Source organism: Abrus precatorius, unplaced genomic scaffold, assembly GCF_003935025.1.
Source record: "Abrus precatorius isolate BTA unplaced genomic scaffold, Abrus_2018 Scaffold2, whole genome shotgun sequence".
Lineage (NCBI taxonomy): Eukaryota > Viridiplantae > Streptophyta > Magnoliopsida > Fabales > Fabaceae > Abrus > Abrus precatorius.
The window spans coordinates 21,491,002-21,515,241 of NW_020874362.1; the positions used below are offsets into that span (position 1 = coordinate 21,491,002).

General features: G+C 29.7%; 2 protein-coding genes across 8 annotated transcripts; both read left to right on the plus strand.

Annotated features, from left to right (window-relative positions):
* The first annotated feature begins 109 nt into the window (after window positions 1–109).
* LOC113859609 lies at window positions 110–1,463 on the plus strand. Its single transcript, XM_027492337.1, has 3 exons — window positions 110–439; window positions 563–724; window positions 870–1,463. Exons 1-3 carry the CDS (start codon window positions 110–112, stop codon window positions 1,461–1,463), a joined length of 1,086 nt encoding a protein of 361 aa, XP_027348138.1.
* Window positions 1,464–15,712: 14,249 nt separating this feature from the next.
* LOC113857879 (transcription factor SRM1-like) lies at window positions 15,713–23,862 on the plus strand. 7 transcript variants are annotated; one of them, XM_027490141.1, is made up of 5 exons: window positions 15,751–16,035; window positions 16,174–17,283; window positions 17,669–17,887; window positions 17,957–18,434; window positions 22,874–23,693. In XM_027490141.1, exons 4-5 carry the CDS (start codon window positions 18,049–18,051, stop codon window positions 23,373–23,375), a joined length of 888 nt encoding a protein of 295 aa, XP_027345942.1. In that variant the 5' UTR covers window positions 15,751–16,035; window positions 16,174–17,283; window positions 17,669–17,887; window positions 17,957–18,048; the 3' UTR covers window positions 23,376–23,693. The 7 variants fall into 7 exon arrangements, with proteins under 7 accessions (XP_027345935.1, XP_027345942.1, XP_027345939.1 ...); XM_027490135.1 differs by having other exon boundaries at window positions 15,801–16,035; window positions 16,174–16,202; window positions 16,303–16,379; window positions 17,669–18,434; window positions 22,874–23,636; XM_027490138.1 differs by having other exon boundaries at window positions 16,174–16,202; window positions 17,669–18,434; window positions 22,874–23,636.
* Window positions 23,863–24,240: the final 378 nt, after the last annotated feature.

A 24,240-nucleotide genomic window follows, 5' to 3' on the forward strand; every position in this document is an offset into this window, starting at 1 on the left:
ACCGGAGCAAGAAGCCTAGTTACCTAAACTTCTGGGGTATTCTTATTCTATTGAATACAAACCCGGACCCATAAATGCAACCGCTGATGCTTTATCTCGTTCTTTCTTGATGGCATTGTCCCTCCCGCGATCATCACCCCTTGATAACATTCATGCCGCTCTTGCTCTATCATCTAATTTGCAGCAACTGATTTCAAAATTTTTGTCGGATCCTTTGGCATTTTCGCAATACTCTATGCGGGATGGTTTGCTATTTTACAAGAACCGCATCTTCATTCCATCTGCAGACCGTTCGCTTGTCCACCTCATTTTACAGGAATTCCATTCATCGAGATTGGGTGGCCATGCTGAGTTCTTACGTACTTTTTCTAGTGTTCCTGATCACTTCTATTGGGATCAAATGCATTCTGACATTCGAGACTTTGTGCGAACTTGTCAAGTATGCCAGCACGCAAAACATGTTCAAACCTCTCCAGCTGGATTGCTTAGTCTTTTACCTGTTTCGTCCCAAGTTTGGGAAGATATTGCAATGGATTTTATCACCGGGTTGCCCGCATCTTAGGGTTACACTGTTATCTTTGTGGTGGTCGATCGTTTATCCAAATATGCTCACTTTGCCCCTTTGCATTCTAATTTTACTGCGGTTCAGGTGGCTGTTGTTTTTCTATCTATTATGGTCAAATTACATGGCTTTCCAAGCTCCATTATATCCGATAGGGACAAGGTGTTCACTAGCTCTTTTTGGCAACACCTCTTTAAGCTTCAAGGTACATCCCTTAAAATGAGCTCTGCATACCATCCACAGACGGATGGTCAATCAGAATCTGTGAACAAATGCCTTGAGATGTATTTGTGTTGTTTTGTCTCAGATTACCCCCATAAATGGTATGACACCTTTCAAAGTACTGTACGGTCGCGACCCTCCCAGCATCGTCCCCTTGTTTGTTCATGATGGTACTCCTCCAGATATTCAAACTCAACTCCAGCAGCGTGATTTGTTACTTTCAGAACTCAAAGGCAACCTTCTCAAAGCACAAAATTGTATGAAACTTTACACTAATCGCCACCGTACTGAACTTCAATTTAATGTGGGTAATTTTGTCTTTGTCAAGCTCCAATTGTATCGTCAACATTCGGTTCGTTTACAACACCAACAAAAATTGGGGATGCGTTATTTTGGTCCCTTTAAAGTCTTATCTCGTATTGGTACTGTTGCTTATCATCTCGAGCTCCCTTCTTATGCCAAAATCCACCCTGTCTTCCATATCTCGTTGTTGAAGCCTTGTCGTGGTGATCCTACTCCTAATATCATTCCGTTGCCGTTGACTGCTCTAGTTGACCTTATGGACAAGGTCCAGCTTAAAGGGGAGGGTAATGTTATGGTGGAGGATAGTGGGCAGAATAATGCAGTTAAGTATAGCAAACGTGTAACTCGGGTTCCCTTATGGTTTAGGGATAATTAATAATAATATATGTAGTGGGCAAAGAGTTTGAGGGGGTAGGTAGATTTTGGGTGAACCTCTTTGCTCTCTCTTTTTGTTTGTCTTTCCTTCTTTTATTTGTGATTTCCTAAATTCTGTACTGCACTTCCTTACTTTTCTGGTGTAATTCCTCATTGCAGGGCTGATCATTACCATTGAATATAAATTAACTAGAGGAAATCTTCTTTTATATGCTTTTTATGACTTTATACTCTGCTGGTAGGAATTGAATTGACAGAACCCATTACAGCTAACCACTCATACTAAAACTATTAAAACCTAATGATCATGCAATGTTAGCATTATTTTACCTAAATTATTAGCTCTAATGATCATGCAAGGCAAAAAGAAATGATAATATAAAGAGTTTATGAATTTGTTAATTTAATAACTGATTGAAAGAGAAAAACTAAGTTTGATTTACTTAATTTTTTTGTCTCATTTTATCTTATAGTTCCATTAACTACATGTAGTACAATTGTCTAAAGAAATATAGATATAAACACTAGAGCAAAACCAATATAAAAAGTAATCAATTCTAAACATATAGATATAAACACATAAGAGTAAAACCAATATAAAAAGGAAAACACAATTGTACAAATGATCCACCATAGCCTAATAATGGATTTAACTACTCAGAATGAAATAAGAAGGGAAAACAATTACAAAGAAATTTATATTCATTCAAAAAGTAATGTAAACTAAAGGAATTCCAAGGAAAAAGAGATGAAAAGAATTATTGTTCTCAAAAAGCACTCCCAATCACTTACTTAGACTTCAAAAAGTGTCCTTGTATCGAGTGTGTGTGGCCTTTTATATTAAGTGTAAAATTCAAGAAAAATAATAATTTATCTTCCAAAAGATATGTTTTATCTCTAACCAAAATATGATTTATCAATAGAGAATGATATGATTTTCTATTGTCAAATTCAATGTTAAAATTCTCTTTTACATTTCTCCTGAAAATCTCCAAATAAGTTACATCATGGAAGAAGCATGGTCATGCTAGCCTCCAGTATAATCATGCATTATCACAAAGCACTCTCAAGCTGCTTGTTAAGTAAGGTCGTGCCATCTTACTATGCGTGGCCTTCTTTTCTATCAAATTTTCTCCAAATGTAACTAAAATGTTTCTTTAATTTATTGTTGATTTTTTCATGCTAAACTGCAATAAATAATAGCAAATTAAATTAGTATAAAATATTTTTCCAAAAGTTTTTCTTTGTATTAAGTTTTTGGCTATATGGACATCTAATCATCACTTGTACTATTGTAGCGACTTTTCTGACATATATTTCTTTTTTTCTAGCAACAACCATTGGATCTGGTTCATCTTGCTCAATTCAATCTATCCTTGAAGTTTTGCGCCAACCAATTGTCTCATATGCCCTTCCGTGCACTCTTTCCTCTTTGAGTTTCTCCCTCCTAGCCACATTATCGCCAACACGTAGGTTTTTGACATGAAATTTTTGCTCAAAGATCAATGTTATCTTAATAATCTCACTACTAAGGAGGATTGTGTGGATGCTATTAAATAACCTAAATCGAGTAAAATTAATGCTCAACTTTATAATATTATTAAATCCATCATTTGTCCTTCTTTGATATAAATTTTTCACCTTCATGAGATGTGTGAGTCTATTTGGACAGAAACTAAAGACTTGTATACCAATGGCACTTAACACCTTTACGGGATTTATCAAAATCTCATCGATGTTTTTGTTCTTCAATGATTTGATGGTTCTATGACTATTAATTTTGGTTGAGTGACCAACATTCTCCACAACTTGAATGAAGTCTTACCCCTTTCTACCTCAATAAGTAAGGACCATGAAAATTGTCAACAAATTTTATGTTATTTGCTTTGTATAGTTTGCCTATAGAGTATTTTGTTATTCATGATCAAATTTTGGGGTTGCCTACTGTACCTACTAAGGATTCTATGTGGTCCACCATACTATTGATACTAGCTAAAATCTCATCTACTTCAATGGATGCATCTCCTATTCTACTTTTTCAGATTTCTCTACCTTAGTCTCACAAATTAGTGATTGTGCTCATTCTTGCAAACCAGGAAAACATCATTCCCGCTTTAAGTATGACCATTGTTACAAGGAGGCTCAGACCATTGACCAATGTTTTGCCTTACGTGGTTATGATATAAGTATGAAACATGAGTGACTATGATAATTACTTGAAGGTATAGACATAAGAAATTATTATGAGGCCCTTTCAATTTTTAATTAACATTTTTGTATGAAGGTTTTAGCATCACAAATTAAGGGTAGGAATCTAACCATATGTTCTTGAAAGTGATATAACAACAATTTGAGAGGTTGAATATAGTGCTTGAAGATATGCAAGACAAATGGATAGACAACAAGAGAAAATTTGAAGGTCGTGAGGAAGAGAAAATTCAAGAGTGTAAAGATAAAAGAAGAGCAATAAATGAGAGTAAAGGTGATATTGGATTTTCAAGTGAAGGAGAATGAGATGAAGGTTATAAACATTTAAGATAAAATTTTAGAACTAAAAAAGAAATCATAGGAGAACTACTTGTAACAAAGAAAAAATTAATGAAAACCTTACCCATATTAAGACTAATTACACAATTTCAATGATGAAATGACCTCGAAGAGTACCTAGAATGGGAGAAGGAAATTGAGTTTTTTTATTGTCGCAATTACACTACAGAAAACAAGGTTAGGTTAATAATTATTGAATTTACTAATTATGTTATTATTTGGTGAGATTAACGGATGACTTGAGGAGGAACCAAGAAAGACCAACAAAGATTTAGGATGAATTTAAATCACTCGTTAGAAAGAGATTTGTATAAGGGTACTATTATAGAGACCTATATCAAAAACTAAAGTTTGAAACATGGTTCCAAAGGTATGGAAAGACTACGACAAATAAATGAAAGTAATTATGATCAAAGCAAAGATAGAGGATGACAGTATAAATACAATGACTAGATTTCTAAATGGATTAGGCAAAAAAAAAAAAATTACAAATGTGATAAAGCTGCAACACTATGTGAAGATGAAAGACAGGGTGCACATGACTGTTGAGGTGCAGATGCAACTAAAGTTGAATGGAGTAGTAAGGATACAATTTAATTTAAACTTCTCTTAGAGATAAAGCTGGAAGAAAGAAGACAATGTTAATATAAAAGCAAAGTCCAGACCATCTTCCAAATCAAAAGGTAAACTTCAATCTAAACATTTAAATAGTAGCAATATTAAGTGATAAAGAGCAAGTCATATAGTATCACAACAAGCAAACAATAAGGTTGACTTTGAAAGCAAGTGAGAAGATTAATACTAACAATAAAAATTGTAAGGAAGATGTAGACGCTTGAGATGTAGAGTATAATATAGAAAGAGGAACTCTTAGGGTGAGAAGGACTTTAAGCACTCAAGTCAAGTTAAAGGAATGATGTCCAAAATAAAGTGTGTACTATGGAGGTTATTATATAATGTTGTTTGAACCATTGTATTTGAAAAATCAAAATTAATAATAAGAAAAATATCCTAAAGCATATATGTTACATTGGTTGAATGATTATCGTGAAACAAATGTGCATAAATAAGTAATGATCACTTTTTCATTTGGTAAATATGTTGATGACATTTTGCGTGATGTATTGGTAGTAAATAAATAGGGTGTGAGTGACATAGACTCGATGAAGACATAATAACCACAATGAATAAGAACGAGAAGTAAATAACACACAAGTAGTTTGCAATCAAAGAACTTACTTTAAGACTTATCATTTTACAAACAAAATGATTCAAATAAAACGCATAATCTTTCAAAAATTTGGTCATGATTAAAAGTTCACATAATGAAATGCTCTCCTTGCATAGATTATATAGTAATTAATCTCAATGGTAACATCTCTACTTCATTAATAGTTCTCTATGTGCACTAGCATCTTCATCTAACAGGTAGTCTTCTCCTTTCAAAATGCAACTAGGTTCACCTCCTCTCGAAATTTATACTCATCTCCAAAAAGTATTTATGTTGTAGAAAGTTATTCTTGTACACAAATCAAATTTGTTTTAATAATAAAACTCTCAAGGCATGTCTCATAATTAAATATCATCAAATAAAATTAAAATAATTATTCCTTTCACACTTTTCAAATAAATTCATATAATTAAACAACATGTATATTGCATTAAGCCTTCATATAATCAAAAAATAAATTTAAGATTTATTTTTTCAAACAAATAATTTTAGGCAATAATACTTGATAAATAATAGAAATGATAATTATAAAGATATGTCATTAAGTGGAAACTAATTAAGTCGCTTTCTAGGACTACTTCAGAACCGTGAGAAAAGTGCAAGTCTATAAATCAGAATATTAATGAAATTTAACAAAAATGTAGAATTAACTTCAATAGTAAAATCTTTAAATTTATACTCAGAACTCTAAAAGACACATTGTTTAAGAATTAGAACTTACAAAGACTCAACGTTCTTATCTATTTGAGTTGTGAGCATACCTTAGGAACCCAAATAAAAATTTTCTTTGTAATGAGTGACACTCTTTTCTCCTTAAAGCACTATTCTTAACTTAAAAAATTCATCAAAAACATATGGACAATTGATTAAAGAAAAGGAGTGTTTGCAACGCAAAGAAAAGAATAAGGAAAGTGTACTCTATCTTTTTTAATTTATATAAGTACCTCTTCTTTTTTTTTAAAATTGAGACGGTATGTTTCAAAAAGATAAAAACAAAAGTAGTGTTTTTATAAAAAAATGAAATAAGAGAAAGAGTGCTTTTGTAAAAAAAATAAAATATATATCAATCTTTTTATGGTGATACAAATAAGTCAGTTTTTTTACTAATAAATTTGATAATTTTATCTAGTGTATGTGTTTTATTGTTGTAGCAATATGATGTTTTCTCAAAAGAGATGACTATCGAATTACCACCAATTTGATGGGATTAAGCATAAATAGATTTTATACTTAGAGCTTTTATTCCCAATAAACCAACCTATATAGGACTAACTCAAAGGAGACAATAAATTTAATGATAATTTGATGAAATGTTTGAAAATAGTTTGATGAGAGAAAACATGAATCTTTGTGCAATACTAGTCTTTGCACAAAAAATGATAATTTTTAGAGAATTTGTACTAATGGTAAAGCTATCAATAAAATTGTGATAAAATATAAACATCTCACTTTTAGGCTATACTACATGCTTGATAGGTGTGAACACCAAAATTTTGATTTAAAAATTTTTGATTTAAAAAAAATTGAATTTTAATATTAAAAAAGGGTAATAGAAACAAAGAATTTTAAGAAAAAAATAAATTTTTTAATAAAATAGAAAAAATTTAGAATTAATTCTCAAAAGAAAAATGAAATATTACAAATAATTAAACTTTATTTTTGACATTTTATGAAAACTCTAACAATAAAAAGAGAAAGGAACCATAAAAGGGGGTTTTCTTTTTTTTTTTCGGAGAAAGAAAGCCAAAAATTTAAGAAGAAGAGAAAAAGGGGAGCTTTCGGAAAAAAAAATTGAAAGAGCAGAAATTTTTTTAAAAAAAAAAAGAGAGAGGGATTGTGAAGAGATAAAAAAAATAACAAATAGAAAAAATTTGAAGAAAGATTTGAGGAAGAAGATTTTTCGAAGAGAAAAGAAAAAGAAAATATCAAAAATATGCAAAACGAAGCAAAAAAACTCATTTACCGATCTCAGGTATTTCTCTTTGCATTATTACTTTGTCCATCATCAAATACCTCTGCAAGACAAAAGACGACGAAAATAAAATGTTCTAGAAAGAATTGGGTAAATGAGAAATAGAAGCAAAATATCGAAAGTGCAATGTGAAAGTCTGAACAACGTTTTTAACTTTCAATGCCATAATTTTTTTTAATATAATATGATACTTTTAACTGTAGAGCAGGGAAGCACAGCACGCTACTATCCTGTAGTGCTGTAAGTCAATTTCTTTTTTTTTTCTTTTTCTTTATTCTTTTAATTTTTTTTAGTCTGAAATATTTTGTTTCTTTCTACTTAGTTACGTTGCTTCTCTGCAATATTTCTTTTAATTTATTTTCTTTTTTTAATATTCTTTTTATCTTAAATGTTTTATTTTCTCTTCCTTATCGGTTATGATATTTGATTTTACGTTTCTTTTTTTTTCTTTCTTTTTAGTTTTTCTTTTTTTTGCTTTTTTTCTTAGGCTATTTTTTAAAAAATAAACTTTATTATTTTTATTATTCATATCTCATATTATATTTTAATTAGTTTATCTTAAATTATATGCTTTATTCATTTATTTTATTTTATTTTTACTATTCTTTTAAAATTAATGTTATTAATTTTATTTTATTCTAACATTAACAATAAAATTTTTCTAATTTTTTATATTATCTCATTGTTTATATTTTAATTATTATGTTAATTATTTACCCTTTGAAATTGTTATTTATTTATTTATTTATTTTTGTATATTTGTAGAATATAGATGATAACTTAATTTTATATTTATGATTTTTTTATATATTATAAATTTTTTATATATATAATCAATGAATAAATAATAATATAATTATATCAATTTATAATACTAACGTATAACTTTTCTATCGCCATGTATTATAAATTGACAAAGTCTAAGTGTACTTACGTTACCTTGGCTTTACATAATATAAATTTATTATATATTGACTTTAATTAATTAAACAATTATCTTAATAAATTAATCAAAATATATTTCTTAAAATCATTAATTTACTGATCAATTAATTAACATAATAATTTATAATACTAATGTATAGCGACTCTACCTTTATGCGCTATAAATTGTCAAAAATCTATGTGTATCAACGTTACCTTACGTTTTATATATATAAATCTATCAAATAAAATTTTAATCTTTTTATTAAATGAGTATCTTTTTTAATCATTTCAAATAAATTTATTTTTTATTAAAATGAAATTAATTTTATAGTTTAAAATTTCTTGAATCAAATTTTTAATTTTGATAAATTAAATAGTCAATTATTTCTCTATTTTTATTGTATTATATAAATTTTTGCAACATCAATGTGTGATTTATATTGTCTTCGATTGTTCAAAAATTACAAGAGATTAATGTATAGTTTATGCTATCTTAAATTCTCTTTTAACATTAATTATAATTAAAATTAAAACTCAAATACTTCGTTTACGAATAAAATATTTTTTAATTATTTGTAATATAGTTGTGTGATCTTCTTTCACTTTCTGTATTGTTTCTCATAGGATACATATATAACCGCGTTATCTTGTATCCTAAACATTATAATTTTACAAAAATAATCTTAATTCTAAAATAAATTTTCTTTTACTAAAGTTAATTTTAATCAACCAATTTCGTAATTTTTAAATGGAACTACGTGACTTTGAGTTTCCCATTGTACCCAAGGATACGTAAGAGCAGAACCAGACCCGTCAAGTCAAAATAATTTTTTAAAGTATTTATTAACATTTTAATAAATAATTTATCTTTATTTAAAATAAATAATAATGATAATAATAATAATAATAATAATAATAATAATTGTTTAGGGGTTAAATAAATATTTTTTAAAATTAAGATGAATTTGCACAATTAATTTAAGGTAACTATTTTAAACGGACGTTATAGGGTGCTAATACCTTCCCTGTACATAAATGACTCCCGAACTCATTTTTTATTTCAAAGATCATATTATTTTGAAAGTTTTTCCAAGATTTTCTTAAAATAAACTTTGATGGTGACTCCTCTGATATTTTTAGAAAAATATTTTTATTCTTGAAAGATATTTTTCTTAAATACGTTTTTATGCCATACCATTGCAACCGCCCAGTTGCGACAATAAGTTTGTTTTATCAAAAATTAATTTAAACGGTGGTCATAACCAAATAAAAATGAAAGATGAAGATAGTTGAAAAATTACTTTTAAAACAAAACATGGATTGTATTAATGACTGGTTAGGCCATTTAGACTAACAAATCCACAGTACTTTCATGAAATTAATAAATTATGTATTACATGCATTTATAGGTAAGTTTGTTGCTATTTACTTTGATAATGTTTTAATTTATAATAAAAGTTTGAATAAGTATATTAAGAGCATTTAAAAAACTTGTTTAAAATTTTAAAACAAGAAAAAATCTATGCAAATCTAAAGAAATATGATTTTTGCATGAAAAAATAAAATAGTTTTTATAAGTTATAATGTTAGTTCATAAAGTATTGAGATGAGTGAAAAAGAAGTTAAAATCTTAAAGTAATTAGAGATTGACCTAAAGCTAAAATTATCGTCAAGGTAAGAATTTTATATGACTTAACAAACTTTTATAGAAGATTTATACAAAACTTTAGCATAATTGTAATATTCTTACTAAAATTGTAAATAGAATGATTGTTTTAAATGAGAAAATAAGTAAGAGTTTTCTTTTAATGAGCTCAAGAATAAGTTATGTACAACATATTTATTATCATGCTTAGCTTTGTTAAAATATTTAAAATTGAGTGTGATGCTTGAGGTATAGGTATCAAAATTGTTCTTATGCAAGATTAGGGTTCAATTGCTTATTATTTCAATGAAAAATTTAATAGGTCAACTTTAAATGGGATAATAATTAACTAAAGATATTCGTCGTAACCAAGGACATGATAATGATAAGGAAAAAAAATGACAAAATTGAAAATGGGAGAGAGGAAAGAGATCAAAGGAGTTACTATCGAGATTTTTAAAGAACTCTGTAAAATTTTGAAAAAGAATGGTTTGTTAACTAAATCCAAGTTTAAGAGTCTAATTATGCGTAGGGAAGATATTAGCACCCCATGACGTCCTAAAAATTGTTACTCTAAATTGTGTAAAAATTAAAGTTTCTATCTCATTCCTAATTTTGATGTTTTATTTTATTATTATTTTATAATAAGAAAAATAAGTTTTAAAATAATTGGAACCCACAGGTTTTAATACCTGCTCCTGTGTATGCTCTAAAGAAATTAGAGCTATGTAGTTGTAAATAGTAAATTCTTTTTGAAAGGTTTACAATTGAAAATAAAAACCTTGTTGAAAGGTTGTAAGGAAAGAAGTAATTTTTTGAAAGGTAGATTAAAATAAGAATAAACTATTCGAGAGTGTTAAAATGATTTGATAAAAATATTTTGATTTTATTTTATTTTTTCTAAAGTAGGATGAACAATTTAGTTTTATGTTTGTACAATTTGTGAATGATAGAATAATCTATACATAACAATTGTTAATTTTATTTGAAATTCAAGATAATTCACATGCAGATGGTACTAGATAGTGTAGCTAAACTGATACCCTTATAATTTATAACATGCAAATGATAGAGTATTCTATACATCTATATTGTAAATCATTACATAACTTATGACGAATCATAAAAATTGATTTCTTTATTTTATTTTGCATGAAACATTAGAAGTTTATAATTCTTAAAATAAAATTTGTTTATTTATTTTATCATGAGAAAAAAATTTAGGCATTTGATTTTTCAACGTGCGAATGATAAAGAAATAATATTTTGCAAAAATAAAAATAAAAAAAATAGAAAATAAGATGATAGTAATTTCTTTTGCTGCTATCAATTAAAACATGAGCTTACAACGGTGCGAAATCTGTCGTAATAAAACTTTAGTCTATCTCCTAAAATTTCAAATTTTGTACCAATAAATTTTAAACCAAATTATAAATTCATAAATTTTAAATTTTTCCACGATCTAGTATAGCATATTGAGTTTATTATCAAGTTGATTTAATTTGTAAGTTAAATTCATACAAACTACTAAAAGTTACTTAAAAGTTACAATATAGAGAACAAATGACGTAGATTTTATGCATTGTTACTAACAATATTAATAGATTAAAGCAAACCAATTTGAAACTTAGATCCACTGCATGGGCTTAATTATTCCTTTCTCAAATTTGTGAATAGCTTCATTGGCCTATTATCTAATTTCCTCAATCCCACTGACTAACCTATATGAAGATGACAATAATGAATGAAAGGTAAGCGTGCGTATGTGATTTTCATGAGCCCGAGCAATAAGAGAAATAGGAAAAAGTTTGGAGGTACAATGGTAGAAAATAATAATCAACATAAAGAAAAGAAAATAATGACTGTACTTGACCAAGATCATATGATTGCCCCTTTCAATCCCAGAGCAAGACTTTCAGCTGGTCTATTTCTTACAATTCCCATTCTCCAGATGTGTCGGCCTTTTTTCTCCCCCCTCTATAAATGTTCAGTGTCTCCAATATAAGAATGCCAAGAGAGAAAAGACCCATTGTGTATATTGTATGTGAAAAAAATGATTTGAAAAGTTATATAAAGTTGATGATTTTCTATTTAGGGAAAGTAAGATTTTCATTCTATCTTGTTCAATGCAACAATTAATTTTGAGAACTGTATATGAAGGTGGATTAACGAGACAATTTGATGTTAAAAAAATTCTGTATATTTTGCATGAACATTTCTTTTGGCCTAAGATGAAAATAGATGTAAAAGGAATTTGTTGTAGATGTAGAAAGAATTTGCACTAAATGTGTTCAATGTAAGAAAATAAAATTCAAACTTAGGTCACATAGTCTATACACTACTTTACCAATACCTACTGAACCTTGGGTAGATTTATCCATGAATTTTGTTTTGAGAAGCCTATGTCTAAGCGATGAAAAGATTCTTAATAATTGTAGACTAATTTTTTAAAATTACATATTTTATTGCATGAAAAAAATTCATGGTGTTATTGTCAATAGCTAATTTATTTTTCAAAAAATTTGTTAGACTACATGAAATTCCAAAAAGTAAAGTTGTGAAGAGAAGTTGTTAGAACTATATGTGCTATCATCTCTAAAGATGAAAAGTTATGGGAAGAATTCTTGCAATTTATAGTTTGCACATAATCGTTTTGTTCATACAATTATAGGAAACTTTATTTAAAATAGTTTATCGTTTTAATCATCTTACACTTTTGAATTTAATGGAATTACCTATGCATGTAATAAAATAATTTAGGTGGAAAGGAGAAAATTAAAATTGTGGAAAAGTTACATGAAATAGTAAAATAGCAAATTGAGAATTCCAATACAAAGATGCATTAAAGGCAAATAAAGAAAGGAAGAATGTTGATAGTTTCTATGGCTTCTAAACTTAAGATGGGATAAATTAGGTTCTAACAATTCTTTAGATTGTAAAAGTGAACACCAATCAATTTTCCTAACTACAATAGTTAATAGAAGAAATGTAATACAATAATTATGAAGCTGATGAATTAATATGAGATGTGATACAAATCTTTAAACAAAAACATAGTTGTGCAGTAAAATCATTTAAACAAAAAACTATTGATAATGCAGAACATAAATTTAAAAGAGTTAGGATTAAATATGATTACCCAAGAGATTTACACTGATTCACTCTCACCACGTGAGAGCTACATCTAGTCTTCAAAACACCTTTGAGAGTTTCTTCACTATAATCAATGAGTTTGATACAACAATTGCTTCAAGATACCTCACTTGAAGACTTCCAATAAGCAAGAATACCTTTCTTGCTTTACAAACCTTGTGAGATCCCTTACCAGCAATAATCAACACTCTCAACAAGTAACAATAACAAGAAAAGAAAACAACAGAAGAACTCAAACTCCTTTATAAGAAAATGAATTTAGAACATGAGCTTGGATGATCAAAATGCTTTCATGAAAACAAATTAGTTGGAGTGATTGAATGTGCTTAATTTTTTTTCTTTGTCTTTTAATAAATTTTGCAACTCATTTATATAATAGAATTAATTGATTTTTAGTTTCAACAGAAGTTAACTATTCAAGAAGCGATTGCTGCTCTTGGTAATCGAGTACTGGATGGTTTTGTTTGACAAACCATTGAATTATTACCAAATAGACTTGAATGGTATTCAATTACTGATTCTGGAAATCAATTAATGAGTTGTTCTATACCAAAGGAAATGAATTTTTCACAAACAAACCTATTTGATAATCGATTACTACTCTTGGTAATCGACTACTGAATGATTTTGTATTGAAAATTTTAATTTTTAAATCAGGAAAATAGATTGCTAATCAATTACCCAATCTAGTAATCAATTACTAAGATAGTTTGTCAAATGAAAATGAGCTAATTGAATATGTAAACCTTGATTTTTAATTGAGTAATAAATATTTTAACTTTTTAAATTTTAACCATGAGAGCACTTAAATTAAAAATTCTTTCAAGATTATCATGCATACAAATTAACTATAATATGCAAAGTAAAATGTTTATAACATAAACTTGAATTAAACCTTTGATAGATAGATTCTTGTCTTCAGCAAAACCCTTTTACCATAATAAATGAGATCTTCTTCTCACAAATGTTACTTTCCAACCTAGTGATTAAGTTTAAGTTCATTTTAGGTATACAAAGGAAGGAAATATTTTAAGGACAAAGGAAATTAAAATTGTAACCAAGAGGAGATAGATCTTTTCAAGTCTTTAACAAGATCAATGACAATGCTTACAAAAATATATCTTTTAGGTAAGCATGACAACCATGTCACTTTTAATGTATTTAACTTAATTTTCTTTAACATAGGAAATAAAGATTCTAGGATGAATTTGTTTTAAGAAACGAGCGAACGATATAACTTTGGACAAGCAAAATTTTCTTCTAGAATTTGAACCTAACCATATTATTAATTCTATTTGGACTAAAGATAATTGAAGAAGACTTGGACCAGAACACCAAAGAAGCATGATCCATACATAGACAAACTTAATTTGATTTTAATTATGTTATTATGTTGAATGTAACTAGTTGTTATTAGAATAATTAGTGAGATTTTATGTTTTTCCTTTCTTTTATCAATACATGATTAATTAGGGTAATTAAGTATATTATTTTTAATATGTCATTTATAAACATTAGGCAAGTTAACACTTTTCTAAATTGAAATATATATATATATATATATATATATATATATAATTCAAGAAATAAAAATTTATTTTCTCTCAAATTCTTCTAAAAACTTTCTCAAGCTTATAAGAAATTCGTTCTTTGTGACATTTGTCTCATATAACTTAGGTTATATAAAATTTTATTATTTCAAAAAATTTCAAATTTATTATTGAATTTTTGTGACTTTTTCTTCAATAGTTCACATCAATATCAATATTGTTGCTCTTAAATGGCAAACAACTATTAAATTATACATGAAATGATAAGATTTAAAGTTAGGGTTTGATACAGGAATTTGACAAAAATAAAGGAAATGATGCTGTTAATGACACATCATCTAACTCATATTATATAAGTCAATTTAGATGTTAAGTAGATAACAAACTAAGTTAAATAGAAAATAGAAAATTCAATGACTAAAATATTTTATTTTATTATACTTTATTTTTAATTTAATTTTAAAATCCTATTACTTTTTAGATTAAATTCTAATTTTAGTTCTTATACTTGACTTGTTTTTTTTTAATTTTATTTCCTGTATAAAAGAGTCCTTGTTTTGATTTTTATGGATAAAATAATTTTACAAATTGATCTTAACTATTTATCGAAGTTATAATGTTAGTGCAATTTTAATATAAGGACCGGAACAACAACTGTTATGATATCTGTGGGGATTAAAATATAAAATTCTTATATAGTTAGAGCAAATTAAAAAGCAAGGATAAGAATTAAAATAAAAAATAAAGTTAAGTAAAAAGACTAAATTTTATGTCATTTTAATTTAGTTAAAGGGTAAAAACTGATTTAAATTTTTTTTTATATAAAATGGAAATGTAATATTTTTTTCACGTAAAAATTAAATTTATAATTAAATTTTTTTATTAGATTGAAAGTACACACTAATAAGAAGCAAGTGTAAATATAAAAATATGACAAAAATACCTTAAGAACAAGGTGTTGGTTACAAGAATGTTTTCCCAATGAAAATATTACAACCTTACAAGCATGTAAATAGACATAATTATTCAATGTCCCATTCCATGTGCAATCTCTTGGTCCTTTCATTTTAGCCGGCAAAATTTGACTTGAAGCTGATGTGGTAGGCAATGATTGATTCACCACAAGGTGTGGCAAGTTGGCTAGATTGGGAGTATAACGTGGACTTTATCCTAAACAGCCAAAAAAGGTAACATCTTTAATTAATTATTATCCCATTTTACATATAATATAATATAAGCATATTAGAAAGATAAAATTCAATCATTCATGATTAATTTTCTTAAACAATCACCCGTTTATTATTAGTTTATTTGGAATGTATGCATCTACTGTTGTGATAAGATAAAAAGAATTTGCCTTTGAATAATAGCTCCAAAAAAGGGGATCAGAATCAGATCATGAGAGAGAGAAGCATGTCACTGATCCAGTTCAGTACATATATATATATACACCCAGCTTTATTTGACTCTTTTCTGTGTGCAACAGTCTCCCAGAACTGAAGGTAGTTTGCAGCCAAAAGATTATAGCACAGCAGGAGGAAGATAAAGGTAATGACTTCGTTATTTTCACTAACTCCTGTAAATCATAACCATAAATTTTAAATCATTTTCTGCTTCGTATGCTGCTATGTTATCTTACCTGATTTTCTGCTACTTGATATCATTTTCTATTTTTCAATTTGTTAGGATATGGAAAATAAGTTAAAGCGAAAGGGGTATAAAAAAATCCAATCTTTTTCTCTCTCTAACTTTCCTTTTGGTTTATTCCTCAATTTTATCTTTCTTTCTCTCTCTTCATGTTTTATCATATGTCAGATATTAATGCGTCCTGCAGATTCCAGTGATTTGCAACTTGGGTTCTGGCTTTTTCAAACCCAGCTGTCCTATTTGTGGTAAAGCTATTGTTGGGATGGGACCAATTGTGACCCATCTTGCACTTCTTTGTGGTATCTAAGGATAACCATCAATGTCATTTATGATTTCTAAGTTCTGCTCTTAATATATTCTTACCCAGTTTGGTTTTTCTTTATTAAATCTGATTTTGTTTTCTTATTTTACCTTTTCTTTTTCCTTAATATCTTGATTCTCTCTATCTGCCTTTATTAGGCTAATTATTGATTTCACTTTATAATCTTTCAATTAGGCTAAAAATAATTCAAAATCATAATGAAATGTTTTGAAATATGTAAGATTATTTTTACCTAAAATTTGAAGAAATAACCGATACAAAAATAATAAGCCTTTCACAGTTAGAATTAGGTTTTTACTTGACTGTGAATTGAATGTGTTAAATGGTGTGAAAGGAAAAAAAACTTATGCTGGTTGGTTAAGAGTGTCAGATACTTGGCTGTGCTGGTTGTAGCTTTGGCCTGCTATGTTTTTCAGGGGATTACTTGCTAATCATTTTTAGATCTGATAAATAGCATAGCCATGCACCAAGTGAAAGGAATCTACAGTTTATTTTACCATGAGGTATGTTGAACTGGGATTCTGACTAAGGTGTTTGATCAAACTGTTGAGATTGGACATTTTAGCTGACTCTTGAATGGTTTTATTGATACACAAGCCGGAAGAAAAGACATTAAAATCATTTAATAATCACTATATTATTCAAATATTCTTGTAACCTTTTTGTTTTTCTGATACTTCAACCTTAGAAGTCTTAATGGTGCTAGCTTGGACTTGATGCTTTGTTTATTTCTTCATGGTTGAAGCCTTTGAACGTTGAGTGATGGGCTACTGTCTGCTATGTTGCCAGAATAACAAATATGAGGGTGGTGATTGTGTTTAGCAAAAGTGAGATTTACTACAGTTACAGAGTTTTGTTATTGTGGAAAAGATAAATTTTTGTGGTCCAGTGCTGTTAGAACTGTTGTTATCAGTAGGGCTATGGATATTTTAGATTTTTTTATTTTTCCCAAAGTATGGGATATTGCAATTTGAATGCTCTTGTTATCCATTATATTACAGTCTTTCCTGGTTTTTCTACTTTGTTTGTTTATGAAATGTCTCTTTCGTATATTAGACATCCAAAGCCCTAAATTACCATCTCATTGACTAACTTCACATCATGTCCAATTTTCAGTTCCCTTAAAATGCCATGTATTGCATCTTTGTATTTATGATTGTCAGATATTTCTCATGCCCTAACTGTACTTCGTTGCTTTTCATTCATCAATAGGTATGCAATTCACAAGAGTCCAGTCTTTTGAACTCTGAAGCAAAGTCACCCTTGAAATTTTACATACCTCAGAGTGTTTTGGGATTTATTTGGTATTGAACTCTGTTCTGCTTCCTGACATTTTCTGCCTTAGTGGGCTCGAGTTCAGGACTGGATTGGACTGGGTAGTCCAACATATCTACTCCAATAATTTAGCATAGCATGAAAGTTAATGTTAAGGTACTCATCAAAGAAATATTCTAGATCCATAATTCCCATGAAATAAAATAAGTGTTTGTGGCATTTCAGATGTGGGTTTGATCTAGATTGTTGAACTGTTACATAGAAATCTTCCTCTCGGTCTTGTTACAAATCTTCATAGTTGATTCAAAGAAGACTAGATGACTGTGGATGAAGTAGGTAGTAGCTCTGAATGGAGCAAAGAACAGGATAAAGCATTTGAAAATGCCTTGGCAATTCATCCTGAGGATGCTTCTGACCGATGGGAGAAGATCGCTGCTGATGTACCAGGGAAAACGTTGGAAGAGATTAAACGCCACTATGAGCTCTTGGTTGAAGATGTTAATCAGATTGAATCTGGTTGTGTGCCTTTACCGTTATATAATTCTTCTTCAGAGGGCTCAACAAGCCATGCTAGTGATGAAGGAGCTGGCAAGAAGGGAGGCCATCAATGGAATGGTAACAGTGAATCTAACCATGGAACTAAGGCATCAAAATCAGATCAGGAACGACGAAAGGGTATTGCATGGACAGAGGATGAACACAGGTTAGTTTATCTTTTCTTAAATATTCAGAAAACTTTTGTTTTTTTAGTATGGCTATAGTAAATAGTGTGTGGCAGAGTACTTATTTTTAATTTTATAATGTTTGAATTTGTTTCTGTCTCAAGTTTTTTTCTTCAACCATATGCTTTTAAGTAGTTGGAACTTATATATGGCTGTAGACTTTGTATCAAAAGCAATCTGAGTATCATGGCATACTCATACAATCAGAAGATCCTAATATGCCTTAAGAAATTATTTCTTCTGATCTTTGTCAGTTTAATTTCCAATCAATCATAATTCTTTTGACAGTTATTTTTACAGGTACTGTTTTTAAGAATAATTTACTAAACCGTACTTTCCTCCTCAATTGACATAAGTCATAATTTTATGTTACATCAGTGGATTGTTTTTGTCACAGTATTTTAGTTTTGAAATTTCAGTTTCAATCATACTGTGGAAGGGGAAATTGTGACAAGAAGCTTACTTGTTATCCCTTTTCTTGTCAAGCTCCATGATTTCCAAGAGGAGTTAAAATGCTATTGTTGTAGTTTCTTCTTAACATTTGTGATCTAGATTAATGCTGTGGTCCACTGGTCCTATAAACAGGTGATTAATTAATTTAAGTATTTGAGGGCATAGGATCTTAAAACTGAGATGGTTTAACACATTATTGAGTCAACATGTAATTTGGTGCTTAGAAGTGACAACTTGTATTGCTTTGGTCTCTGAAAGATTTTCTTTACAAATTAGTCCTTCGAGGAATGAAATTGTTTATAACTTGATAACTTGGTTGCATAAACTTGCTAGTAAATTGACACTTTCAAGGACCAAATTTCTATATACGTGTCTTTAAGAATAAAAGAAGAAGAAAAGCACAAGTTGCCACGTTTGTCAACAACCAAATTATAATGCTGCATTGGAGTAATTAGCATCTCGTTTTCAAGTGATATTTTTATGATAGTTTTGGGATGTGTACCAGATAGAATATGCTGTGAAAAGAAATGTTTAGGTGGACAGTTAATTGTTAGATAAATTTTGTGAAGTTGTGGATTTTATTGAATAATAAAAATCAAGTATACTGCAGTGTTGCTAATACGGTCACTGGTTTGAATAAAAATATATAGCACAAAAACAGTTGGCATGTATTGGCCATTGGATGGATAAGCTATTCATGCATGTGTGTCACAAGCACCCTTGTGGTGCATATTCCAAAGTAGAATTAATTCATATTTACAGTAGACTTAAGTTGTGGACTTGTTAAAGATATTATATATATGGAATAGTGAAAATTCTGATTATGGGTCTAATTTGGGTCTCCACAAGTTAATTAATTGCTTCATTTTCAAATGTGTGTTAGAAGGTGATAGATGATTTTTGAAATCATGGACACAACTTGTGAGTGGGACTTGTGTTATGAACTTTTTCTTTCATCAGGAGTTGTGTCTGTCACAGTTTGATTTTTAAAGTGAAAGTCAAAACCTGTGAAGCCTGTTTAATGTGACCCTGGTACTATGTGATGTGGAATATGGAAAATTCTTGAAAATTTTAGTTACAAACTATTTAGATATATTAAAATGATTTTTTTTCCTGAATGACTTATCTTACATAAAAGCATAATTTTGCAAAGAGAAATTAATCATTTTTCCTTAATGAATAATTATATCAAATTGTCAATGGGATGGGGTCAGTTTACAAATGGAAAAAAAAAAACTCATTCGTAAAAAATAAAAAATAAAAAATCATAGTCATATACTTTTTTAAATGCCCGTATCCAAATTTCTTTCCCCAATAAACATCACATAAAAGTTACATTTCTACCCCACCCTATGAACATGTCACAAAAGACATCATTAGTTCTATTCAAAAGGATTTAGCTCCTCTAAATTGAGAAGTGTAGAGTGAGAAAGTGAGGTTCTATTCATCATTACTTTGAAGTTAGTTATGTTTATAAAATACTTGAATTTATAAAGGGTGAGTAGCTCCGTTTGACAGTTTATTGTTTTGTCAAGGTTAAAAATATCTTTATTCCATTATATATACAATTAAGGAAATAATATGAAGTCTGTATCCCTTGAAAATTAGGTGTGATGATTTAGACCTTATCCAACTATTTTCTATTTCAATAAAGGAAATATTTTTATCCCAAATCCCTGTTACCCAGTTTATGGTTAATGACTCATTAGAAAAAGTACTGTTACGTTACATTTGTTGAGGTACTGTTACGTTACATTTTAATATACATTTAATATTTTTTAAAATTTTACATCATCACATTCAATGGCTAACAATGTTGAAACTTGAAACACTAGTGACTGGTGGTCCTAGACTGCCACATACGTTTCCTTCTATTCACAGCCATAACCCAGCATTGAGCATTCTTTATAGCCCCTTCAACAACCCAAGATAACATTTGTTATGCAGCTGAGGTTGGTCAGAAATCGTGCTTTGGTTGAGCCCCAAAGATTATGTTCTACATCTGCATATAGTAATGTAGTAGCCTCACTAGTATTTTATTCCATCTAATCTTTGTTCACCATATTCTGGATTAACCACAATTATGGTCCTCCTGTGTTTTGTAGTGCAATAATATCCATTACTAAATTTTTGGTTCTTTTATCCTTCACTTCACCTTTAGAGCCCTTGTGAAGTTGTGATTTGTTTTGAATTTCAAGAGAAACCCAGCAAAAAAAAATGAATTTCCTTTGACCTCAAAATTAAGATCTTTCAACATGCCCTAGGTGCATGTTTGAAGCCTTACGTGCATTTGAGTTGCATTTACCTAAGTGATCTTTCAATATAAATTTTACTTGTTTTGCAAAGCCATATGCCATTTTAGTATTTGATCATCTTGGCAACTGTTAAATATGATTTCACAGAGTCCTATCTAAACATTTGAAACTTTGGGCTGTTGGAAAGTAAGAACAGCTATAAAAGGAGTGGGATTAGTTAGATTTCATGTATGCTAAATAGTAAGTTCCCATTAAGGGTGCATCCTCTCTGCCAAACAAAAAAAAAAAACCATAGTTACTCTTTCCTCGCAATGAGCATACTCTTGCGCTGCCATTTTTTTTTCAAATATATGATTGACTTTTTAGTCTTTTTTATTCTATTCAGGAGTAGTCTATTCCTACATAGGCTCTATTTGGGTGAACTTATCCTTTCTTAAGTTAAAAACAACTTATCTCTTCAAATTTTAGATAAGCTAAATGAGAGGGATTCTCAAAACTTTTAAAAAAAATAGAAAAGTATAGGTTGTTTCTAACTTATGAAAGATTTTTTATACTGATTTTTTCTGCTATAAAAACTTCTCAAAAAATTTACCCAGTCAAGGCCATAACCTTTTTCTGGCACCTTATATTAAATCAATAAAGCTCCTACTACTGTTCTTGGAGCATTATCTATATCAATACTTCATTATGTTCTATTGCTTTGCACAAGATTCTTTAGAAAGGTTTACAATAAATTCCTGTTGTTTCATGCTGGGATTCTCTCCCTTCCCCCTCCCCCGTTTTAATCAGTTTAGAGTGATAAATTCTAATCCGTTGAACCATGATTCCTCTTGGTCCCTAGAAATCAATATCATTTCAAATTATTTGAGCGATCACAGTTCTCTTACATCCATGAACTGCAATCTTCCATCTACAAATGTTTGATAACTAAATTGGGAATAAGCTGCCAAGAACATTGTATTTTTAATTTAACTTTGCACAATGAGGAAATCAGTGAGTGGCCAATGTCAATACTTCTCTTTGCTCTCAATCATAAGGACTCTATTCTTTTATATTCACTATTTGCATTACAGGTATTTTTAAGGAGTGATTGACAGAAATTATTATTCCATAGTATAGGTGGACATACTTCTGATATAAATAAACTCGGTTGGTTCTGGGTCTTTTATGTTTCTAAGAACAAAATTACCTCTGCATCAAGTCTAATGTTCGACTCTTACCTATTCCATATATGGTAAATCTATGAATAAAACTATTCAATTTGTATCAATTAATTAACAGTACCTATGAGATTTTTCTGGCTTTCATGTTTAATGTTTAGCCTTGCTAATATGACTGGGTGATATTAATCATACTACTGTTAGTAACATATTAACTGTAAAGCTATTAAAGATGCTGCAAAGCTGAAACTAGTGGTATCATTACCTGTCATAATTGTTAATCAGAAAGTGTTACTTATATCCATGTATAGAGAATAATGCCATCTTGAATTTTCATCTACAAGATACATCAACAACCATGATCATTCTAGAGGTTTCTATTGGAAGTTAAGAACTGAGGATCTGTGGTTGCATGTGGATTGACAGTTTTGTGGTTACTGTTATTCATTAGATGGTGCTTTTCCTTTTGGTATCCTGGCATGCTTTCATATGCTAAGGTTTCTTTTATCAAATTATTCTTGTTCTTAAAATATTTACAAATTGGTTGAACAGGCTATTTCTTCTTGGCTTGGATAAGTATGGAAAAGGTGACTGGAGAAGTATATCGAGGAACTTCGTGGTGACAAGAACCCCTACACAAGTAGCAAGCCATGCCCAAAAATACTTCATTCGTTTGAACTCAATGAATAAAGATAGAAGGCGATCCAGCATACACGATATAACCAGTGTGAACAATGGTGACATTTCAGCACCTCAAGGACCAATTACTGGTCAAACAAATGGTTCTGCAGCAAATTCTGCTGGAAAATCAACCAAACCATCCCCTCCAACCCCAACTGCTACCCCAGGTGTGGGAATATATGCTGCTCCTACCATTGGGCAACCTATAGGAGGACCACTTGTATCCGCAGTTGGCACTCCAGTGAATCTTCCTACCTCGGCACACATGGCATATGGTCTCGGGGCCCCAGTTCCCGGGACAGTAGTTCCAGGGGCACCAATGAACTTGGCTCCTGTGCCATACCCTATGCCACATACATCTGCTCATAGATGAAGTTATGTTCAGAGGTCTAATGTACAAAAAAACAGGAACTTGGTGTAATTCTTTTCTTATTCTTAGCCAGTTGTTTTTGTGCAAGAAAGAGTTTAATGCTCCATCAATTATTTCAAATAAGCTATACCGTAAAGCATTAGAACGTATCTGCATCGGCTGCCATGGAATATCTTACAGCCTTTGACATACGACAGCATGAAAGTAAGGTTGTTTTGTAGACTTTTAAATTGTTATAGTTAATCATATAAATTGGTTCATGCTGTAGAAGAAGGTTCTGTAGCTTTGAATTGTTAATTGTTGTATTTTGGCTTTTGGTTTCTGACATTCTGTAGGAACTAAATTTCCCATCTACCGTCGCTTATTATCAGGTAAGTTACTATGATTGACATGATATATTATAGCAAATTTTTGTTAACTTCTGCAAGTTGCAACATAGCCATCAAATGTTCAAATAATTAAATGGAAAATTCTTCAATTTGTAGTGGTGTTAATATGTGTTGCCTAGCTTTCCTAAAGCAAGCGCAGTATATGGGATTCATTATCCATTCTAAATCTAAGTAGCTGCGATTTGTAGAAACTAAAAGGTTGTGCAAGATAAGTGCCTCTAAATGATTCTTATTGCGCCTTGACTCATGAAGTGGATTCACCCCTTTGTCTTTCCCTTCTTTCAGACTACGAAATTAAAAATGACTTGGATATGTTGAACCAGCCAAAAATCTTCCCCGTTTTACCGTTGAGAACTTGTCAATTGTCATAACCCGTTTGAGCTGCTTAATGCCATGAGTCCACTGTTTCTCCCTCTCCTCTTCTCTCCAAGGAATTAGAAGAGTGGATTTTACCTCTCTCAGCGAAGTCTTCTTAATGA